This window comes from Leptosomus discolor, chromosome 2 (genome assembly GCF_034619465.1).
Source record: "Leptosomus discolor isolate bLepDis1 chromosome 2, bLepDis1.hap2, whole genome shotgun sequence".
In the NCBI taxonomy this organism is placed as follows: Eukaryota; Metazoa; Chordata; class Aves; order Leptosomiformes; family Leptosomidae; genus Leptosomus; species Leptosomus discolor.
In genome coordinates this window covers 78,842,979-78,852,249 of record NC_141392.1, presented here as the reverse complement: position 1 = coordinate 78,852,249, position 9,271 = coordinate 78,842,979, and the positions used below count along the sequence as shown (strand labels likewise).

Genomic DNA, 9,271 nt, shown 5'->3' with positions numbered 1-9,271 from the left:
TTAAAAACATTTCTTAATTTAACATTTAATAGTCTACAATCTGTATTATTCTCTTGAGCACTAAGAGAAGAGCATGTAGCCATTTTCTGCTTTTTCAGTGATCTTAGCAAAAAGAGAGGTCTGTCCTGATGGTACGTACTATGATTTCAATAAAGTTAAATTGCACGTCCATGCATTTTGGCGTTTGTGCACATACTTATTATTTCTAGCAGAGCACTTTCCTTCCCAAAAAACCTGCTTCCAGGCTGCAGCATTCTCTGTGTCACGGTGCAGTAATTACACAGACCTAAAATCTGACTGTTTAACTAGTATATGTATGTGATTATCATCTTATTGTCTGCAGTGTAGTATTCTTTCTCTAATTAAGATTCAGGGTTCTTAACAACTTGAAGGGATTATTTCAGCGTTTATATTAATAATATGACATTTACAGTAAACCATGTTTTCAGAAATATTCTAAAGGTATTTAATAAATGTTCTGTAGTTACATTTGGTATATATTTAGACCACATGCGGTATTGCAACACCTAAGGATAATGCCCACAGGTTATACTGTTAAAATTTGTACACTCACTAGTATCTTTGTATTGTGTCGTAGGTTTTTGCTTTTCTTTCAGACACTGCATCTCCTGTACCTACTTCAAATGCTGATGTGTGCACTGATTTTAAAGTTTTTCATTACTTTGTTTTTGGAGATTGTGAATTTTTAGTTACATACCACTGATGTTCCTGTGTATGTTTTTTCTGGTTTGAATTAATGACCTATCTGCACTAAAGTTTATAAAAAGAATGACCATTGCATTACATTATTGTCCGGTTGTTTTAAACAGTGGCTCAGTCAGAAGGTATGACATACAGGACTGCTATCCGCTCCAGTTAAAAGGAGAAAACTGTCATACACCCTGTACTGTCCACACTTCTAGGAAAGTGAATATTGGTATTTAAAATACAGACACTCATCTGTTGTTTCACTTTTGTAACCTTTGGTTTGATTGTTTTAATCCACCATATCCATAGCAGCATTTGGTGAGCATGTTATGAAATACAAATGATAAAAATTTTCCATCTTTTTTCACGCTGTTGAGTAATAATTCAGGGATTAAACAAAACCCCAAAACCAAGATAGAAGATTTTGTGTAATGGCATGTACAAATAAACCAAAAATTCTGTGCAAAGGAAAGGATATGTGAAAGAGGTGTAAATTCCATGAAAGCAAGTATTAGATTAATGTAAAACCTCTCAGAAAGGAGGTCTGAACAAACCATACTAAAGTTGTTATAAAAGCAAATAAAAATCTATAGAATACATTTTTTAAAATAAAACTTGTTGTAGTGCCATCACTTTGAAGGGGATGATGTAGGTTAGAGTATTTTTATAACTTAAACAAAAATCATAGGTGACACCATTTGTTAGTAGAACAGATTTAATCTTGGTTTAATAATGGTTTTGCATTGAGGAAAAAGCGTGTACAGTTCTGGATTAAACCCTAACATGTCTACATTGAATGAGAACAATATACATTCAATTTAGTGTAATCAGGGTGAACGGGAAAAAACCACATTTTTCTTTAAACTAAAACTTAAATATTGAACTCACCTTGTTGCCATAAAGGCACTTTCTTAATTTGGCCTTTAACGTGTATCTTTTCAGGGCTTCATTTGGCATTGTTTTGTTTGCAAATAATTTGCAAATGGGGAAATAAAATCTTACTCTCTCTATATATGTAGTTTCTCATAGAAATAAATAACTACAAAATAAATCAGTGATCAAACTCTGGAAAATATGTTGATCCATCTACGATTTCAGAATTGTGGCTTCTAAAGGTTTTTTCCTTACAAAGTACAGATATTAATTAATTTTAAAAATACAAAGAAAAATCCATCTGAAGTCAAATGTAATAAGATCACAAGGTAGTTTTCTCATGTTTCGTTTGCTGGATGGCAGATCAGTGTGTGGCAATTTCACAAATGTGCCCGTGCTGACAGTAAACTGGGAACAAAATACTTTAAATATGAAGGAAGTAGAAAAATAGTAGTAGTAGAGGGTGATATGGTTTATTTTGAAATTGTTTAAAAAAATTCATCTTTGGATCTTACAGAATATTGTTTGAAACATACTTATTTTACATTGGTTTTTCAAATAATTATCATGTTAATTCAAATGCAGACTATAAGAAATTGCAGATTACACTAAATCAAATACACTGTAAGAATTGTGTAGACTTAATTTCAGTCCTTAAAACAAAAATAATCTTGTTCAGCATGTTCCTTTAGTACATATTATTAAAGTTTTAACCTAAATAGTTTTAGATGCTAAAATAATTATCAATATTAATATAATAACAATACTTCATTTTGAAGAGAAACATTGATCTTATTTAAATAGTTGTCAGGCTTTTACTGGCTTGGATTATGAGATGGTGGGTTTATCACTCCTTTTTATCACCCAAAAGAATCAGATTCATAACAACAGTGGAAGCACATTTTACCTTTCTCTGTTCATGTTCTCACCTTAGCCAAATGATGTTCTTACCAGTAGCTGAAAGGTGCATCACGGGACGTTTCATTTTCAAAACCTGTACTTCACTTCTTAAAACCTAAGGTGTGCCTAGCCTCGGTGTATATCTCAGAAAAACACACCTGGACTCTTGCCAAGCTGTTTTATTTACTTAAAACTGTAATTACCCTCCTTCAGATCAGTGACAAAATTGGGTGAAATTAGTAAAGAAAGACCAAATTTTCATTTGCCAGTTGTTAAATTAGTTTTCTTGAATCAGCATTTTTAAAATGTGTTGGCACCTCACATGCACTTGCTTCTATCTTCACTTGCTAGAAAAATACTGTGTAAGAAGTGTAAGTAAGAAGAAAAGTATGGAAGAAAAGCAAAGAAAATTCTGGCCAGACTAAGAATAAAATTGTGAGAGCTTTCAACCCTTTTTCCCGAATTATATATGGACATTGACACCTGAGTGTACATTTTCAGGAAATTTCAATTTTCCTTATTCATGCATTTCAAACTAGCTATATTTTACTGAATGGAACAAAAAGAAAAAGAGAGTTAAAGCGATGAAAATACCTCGGGAGGAAATCCATTATTCAGAGTGGTACGTTACGGAATCCATGTACATACTCTTACAACAAGTTAATTCACAGTGTAAGGCAACGCTCATTTGTGACATTTGAAGTCAAAATACTGCATGTGCAGCGCTTCTACCAGCAGTCGAGAACTGTAAGGGAGAATAAAGTGTCAGTTAATTTTTACTGGCTGGTTCAAAAGATAGACAGCAAAGTTTGTTAAGTACAAAATGCATTTGCTAAGTTAATGTATCTGACCAATGCGTGTGTGTATCTGTATCTGTGTATTTTAAAAGCTGATGGTTTATGCTTTTTCTGTGCTTGGGTTCTGTACTCTGAGTTTTAAAATGTTGTATACTTTGCAGCTTTGAACCATTTAAGTCTTCGCTCCTGATGAGTTAACTAAAAGAGCTCCCTTTGACATCGGAATGTTTGCCCCTATTCCTTTGCATCGCTATCATACTTGTTTGTTATAAAATAAAGTATTGGTGGGTTTTGGTCTTTAGTTGTTCTGCTCTCCGATCATACTTACAGTATCCAGCATTCTTTCAAAAAAATACTGCTGGCTCTACTCTGTGGAAGTAATCAGTCCCCTGGCTACCACTGACTGAAAGAAACAGGTTTAACATCTGAATTTTTCTTTTCAACTTATTTTTGGAGGAAAGCATGTAACTTATTGAAGTGGGGTAACTATGTATGTCTCCTTTGCTGTCATCCAAGCCCAAGCAAATTATGTTTCTGAATCTTTTGGCAGCAAACTTGCTTAAGCTAATGAATTCAAAACAGTGCTTATCAAAGAGAATTCTTTTCTTTTGAAAAGAAAAATTCCGTGTTTGTTTCTAAGGTATAAACTTACTGTTATTTTCCACCAACCGATAAGTTGTCAAAATAAGCTGCAAAGTAAATTGAATTACAGAATGTGCTACCTGGAAGGAAAGGTGGAGTAACTTTGTGGGATGTCTGTCAGTGTGTCTTTCCCTGATACTACTCTTTTTTGATTGTGTTTCCTGTCCTGCAGCAATTCTGTTCTGTTGCATTATTTTTTGTGCCTACTGTTACAGTATCCTTCCACATGTGGTGAATGCATAGTTAAAACAAGGATTGGTTTCAAAACAAGGAACTTCTTCTCTAAAAACATCTTGCTGTCTAGTACTTCATTCCTAAACCGCATTTATTTGGTTATTTGCCGTTACAAAGTTCATGTAAATGCCAAGATAGTTTCAGAACTAAAATGCCAAAATACCTTTCCATTTCATCCAGCGTAAGGAGGTGTAGGAGAGTTTGCCATGAGCCATTTCAGAGCCCAAACCTGCTTCCATTTAAGTCAGGGACTGATTTCTTAATGGCTTTCAGTAGGATGCAGTAAAATACATGCCACCTAGTTTCTCATTCAAACTATCTGGTTTAAATGAGTTCATAGAACTGGAATGCCCAGGCTTTTCAGCCCTAATGTCCCTTGTGCCAAGTTTTGTGTGTCCCATCGGGAAGCTTTTTACAGTAACTACTTTATAAAAAAAAATGACATCTCCTTTTTTCTGCTTCATATTCTGATATGTTTATGTGATACTTTAAAATATGTGATGCTTGCAAATGTGTTATGGAATGGCACTACTGGAAACAAGTTTGTGCTGTTTTCTGCTATAGTTTTTAAGAACTGTACTTTTCCCCTTTGAGTCCTGACACCACTCCCCCAAATATTTATTTTTAATCCCTTCATAAACTGAAGCAGACTACGTGCCAAAGCCAAGAACGGATCCTTTACTCTATGCTTGCATATTTAATTATGTGTCATAAATAATGCAAGTAAATCCGAAAGACACAAAAGCCACATAGCCACAGGTTGGCAGAACAAAGCAGCAGACACGAGAGATTGGGCTTCAGTGCTTGAAGGTGTAAAAGCAGAGCTAGGTTAAATGCAAGGCAAAAGTCCACACAATTCCAGTGAAAAACTTAAGTTACTACAAAACAAGAGGAACTGAATCGGCTTGCCAGTGTCGGTGCACTGAAAAGAAAGATTGTACCATCCCCTTTTCCAATTCCTGGTGTGGGAAAGGACCTGGGATAACAGACTGTAGGGGAAAAGAAGTTAAAGAAATTTGATTCTCATTTGTCTTTGGTCATTCTTCTTTTGGCTTTGCTCACTCCTAGTGGAATATCCCATTTTTTAGTATGAGAGCAGGATGACTGTCAGGATGTGCTTTTCAATTGTGAAAGAGTTTTCTCTAAAAAAAAAAGAAGAGAATTTGGCTTGTATCTAAACAGGAGGTTAATACAACTTGTTTGGTTTGGATGGGTTTTAGTTAAAGTAGATTATTCAAAAGACAGTAGGGGGTGACAAGAGGACAGGCTTGCAGCAGGTGAGTTCAGGCATGCTCCTATCTATTCCTTTATTTTTTAAACAAGCTGGGCAGCCTAAGTTATATGCTTGCTCCAAAACCAAGGTCTTTCCCTTCGTGCTTCCTACCATCTGCAGTATTTGTTTTCTGCGTGATATTTTTATTGGCATTTTACGAAATTAGCCAGGCCTTGCTCAACTAGGTCAAAAGTGCACCTTTTGTGTAGTTTCAGTCAAGTTGGACATCTGTATTTTTATGACTTTATGACTGATTTGGTTCGTGTTCAGATAGAGACCTAGAATTTAATATATTATTGTATATTCTGCTCTGCAATTTTATAACCGACATCATTGAAGGCATTTTCCTATTGATACTCATAAATTGGCATCAAGTTACAATTTTGGCCATGAAAGAATCCAAAGAATCATTTTGTTTTTTGTTTTTTGTTTTTTTTTAATTGTATACAAGGTATGACCAATTGCTTCATTTGTACAATTTAAGCGTAGTAAAGACAACTCGCTAGTTCTCATGTTACCTATTGCTATTAAATATTGATAAAGGAAACAAACACTTTCCAATATCCTGCAAATCTGTGTCTTTTCCCTCTGTTGTCGTCAACTACATAGCTTTCATAAGAGCCCAGGGAAAGGGGCAATGCCTTTACGGACGCTTGGGAAAGACAGAAAGGCAGCGGCTGATTTTTATCTTATGCCTTGGTTATCTCAGTGTGGTTCTGATGAGCTAGGTAAGTCTCAAACAGTTAATAAGTTTACAGGTCACTTCACAGAGGCAATGCCCTGGCACTTTATGGCCTTCTAATGAGCCGTTAAACTAGAGAAGAGGTAATTAAATATGGTGCTCAGGTACAACGTGCGAAGTACTGACTCCAGCTCTCTGATTTTAGGTTCCTCAGAAGACGATGAGGTCACTCAAGAAGGTCTCCTCAGGCTCAGGTCAGTCTTCTCTATGGCGTCTTACATGGCTGACTTTGTCTCTGTAGAACCCAGGCGCTGCAGCACTCGTGTCCCGCTGACGCTGATGAACTTAATTTGGGGGCGAATCATTAATTTTGTGCACAAGCCCCGGAGGTCTTGCTTGGTGCGGCTGGAGCGTCCTGCTACTATAAGGCAAATAAACAGATACATAAGGAAAGCCTGTTCACAGCAACCCACCGTCAGGTACCTGCTGCAAACTGCAGGAGCCCCCGCCGCTGCCAGCACGCCGCCGGACTGCCGCCCCAGCGCACCCGCCGGTGGCCGCGCACGTCCCGGTCGCTGGCTGTCATTTTAACTCCCCCGGTTAGTTCCGTGCCGCTGCCGAGGCGCAGCGCCGGCGGGGCCTTACCGCCGCTTCGCCCCGGCGCAGCCCGCCTGGCAGCGGCGCCCGCCCTGCCCAGCCCCAGCCCCAGCCCCCCGCGGCGGCGGCGGGGCGCGGCCCGGCCCGGCCCTTCCCGGGCGCCCGCCGTGCCCGCCCGCGGCGGCGCATGCGCGGGGCCGTGGGCAGGGGGCGCGGAGCTCCCCCGCGGAGCGGCGCTGCGGGCCCAATGGAGGGACACGGGCCCGACCCCGGCCCCGGCCCCTCTCCGCGCCGGGCGCCCGTCCCGGAATCCCTTGTGAGCCGTCGACGGGCCGGCTGCCGAGCAGCGGGAAGCGCTCGTTGCGGCGGGAGATAGCCCGGGGCTGGCGCTGGCAGGGGTCAGGTTTTACCTGCGTGCTGGGGCGGGAGGAGCTCCCAGTGTCACCGCTGGGCTGGCGCAGGCCGCCGTGCGGCGGGCGGGAGCGCCCCGGCCATTGCCCGGCGGGGAGGATGCCCGCCCCGCCGGGACACGCACACCGTGCCCGGGTGCGGCCGTCCCGGGTGAGGAGACGGGCTGGAGCCAGAGCGCCTGAGGTGCGGACCCGCCTGCGCCGCGGGAGAGCACGCGGTAGAACCGGGCGGCCGGCCGCCGGCGCCGTTACTTCGGGCGGGCGGCGGCGTGCAGCCGGTCCCCCTGCAGAGGCCAGCCTCCCCGGCGGGGTGTTAGCCCCGTCGGACGGTCTCTCGCAACGACCGGCGAGAGCCTCCTTAAATGCGCCGGGGAGCGGTCGCTATCAGTTGCAAATCCACAGCGGAGAGGCTGCTGATGTACGTGAGCCCACGTCCCGCGGCGGGGCTCGCCCGGTGGGTGCCCCCCGCCTCCTCCTCCCCCTCCCTTCGGCTCACGCGCGGGATTACAGCAATTTGCAGAATTTCATAAACCCGCCGGCACTGCCGGCAGAGATCCACGGACGGCGGCAGGACGGACCGCGCCAGAGAGCTGGGAAGCACCGGACCGCCGCCGCGTTCCGTTTGAACAGAACGTGTCGGCAAAGCCGGCCGTCGGCTGAAGGAGCGGCGCGACCCCTCGGTGGGGGCCGCCCCATCTCCGTACGGACGGCAGAGGCGGGCTCCGGGGGGTCGTGCGCGCCCGCGGGGGTGGCGGCGGCTGGCGGCTGCCTCAGGTGTAGGGGGCTGAGGAGCGCCGGAGCAGCCGGGGCAGGGGCTCCCGAAACCTTGCTCCTGTTGCGGGTGAAGGGCGGGAGGCGCCTGAAAGGGCAATTCCCGAAAAAAGCCGTCGTTCGTGACGGGCGCGGTGCGACGGCACCGTTGTAAAACCGGTAACTTCACCCCCCCCCCGCAGATACACGTCGAGCAAATCTCGTCCCTCATCCGTCCCCTAGCCATGGGAAGCGCGCAGTTGTACATAATAATACGGAGGGTAATAAGACCGAAAAAGCTGGGCGGTGGTTAGCCCCGAAACGCGCGGGAAGGCACGTCGCTACACTCCGCGGTGGAAAGAAACCGTATTTTTCTGGAGGTAGTAAGAAAAAAACAAAAACAAAAAACCCCCCAACAAACCCCAAACCCGCGCCGGGGGAAAGAGCGAAAGGAAAACCCGCCGGGCCGGTGGCAACCCCCGCCCTCTACCCTGGGCGTTTGACGGCGGCGGAAAGGGAAGGGGGGGGCTGGTTTTGGCGCCCAAACTGTAGGTGAGATGGTTTTGGCGGGAAGAGATTAGCACCGGCAGAGACCCCTGGCCGGGGGGAGGGGGTGTCGGTGCCGCCCCGGCCGCACCGACCCCCACCCCAGGCCAGGGGTCTCTGCCCAAAGGAAGCGACGACGCCTTGTCCTGCTTTTCCTGCCTGCCCATCGGCCAGAAATGGTGGCCGGGCTTTGAAATGGGAAGTGGTGAGTGGCAGCACCCCGAGCTCTGCCTTTCAAGTGTAAAAATACGCGTTTTGTTTCAAATGCACCCGCGTCGGTCTTTTGGGGTTTTCTAAGTTTTGTTTTGGGTTTGGGTTTTGTTTTTGTTTTTTTTTTTTTTTTGAGGTGGGGTCTTTTTTGTTTTGGGGAATAGAAGAAACAAGAGTTTTAGGAAGGTGACAAATTGGAAATCCAACACCACTGGCTTTGGTTACAGAGTTTCGAGTGAGCTCTTGCTGTGCATTTAGAAAGACAGTTATTCCAGCTTCCTATAATTTTCTTTACCAAAATTAGCATCTATTTAGGGAAATGTAAGGATTGAACTATACCAAAATTAGCATCGAAATGTAAGAATTGAGCTATCTTCTTTAATATGTGAACTATTACCATTTAAATATTTTTTTTCCATGAACTACCTTGTTCTGTAGGGCTTTTTCCCTCTTTATCCTTTTGGCTCACCCCCCCTCGCACGGATTCTTTGCGAATGAATTTTGGAAGGGTGTTAGTGGGTTGGGTTCTTTTTTTTTTTTTTTCTTTTTTTTTTTTTTTTTTATCCCGGAGAGTTCCCAGCTGGCAACAGCTCTCTACCTTCCACAAAACTTGAAAGGCTGATGTCCCTTGCAGGAAATGAATGAGTCG

At 43.7% G+C, this 9,271-nt stretch overlaps 1 protein-coding gene across 1 annotated transcript in view; it reads left to right on the top strand.

Annotated features, from left to right (window-relative positions):
* The first annotated feature begins 6,329 nt into the window (after window positions 1-6,329).
* Window positions 6,330-9,271, top strand: part of LIN28B (lin-28 RNA binding posttranscriptional regulator B) — an 87,281-nt gene continuing 84,339 nt past the window's right edge. The window contains exon 1 of the mRNA XM_086461337.1: window positions 6,330-6,363. Coding sequence (XP_086317463.1) covers window positions 6,330-6,363 — 34 coding nt within the window. The remainder of the gene's footprint in view (window positions 6,364-9,271) is intronic.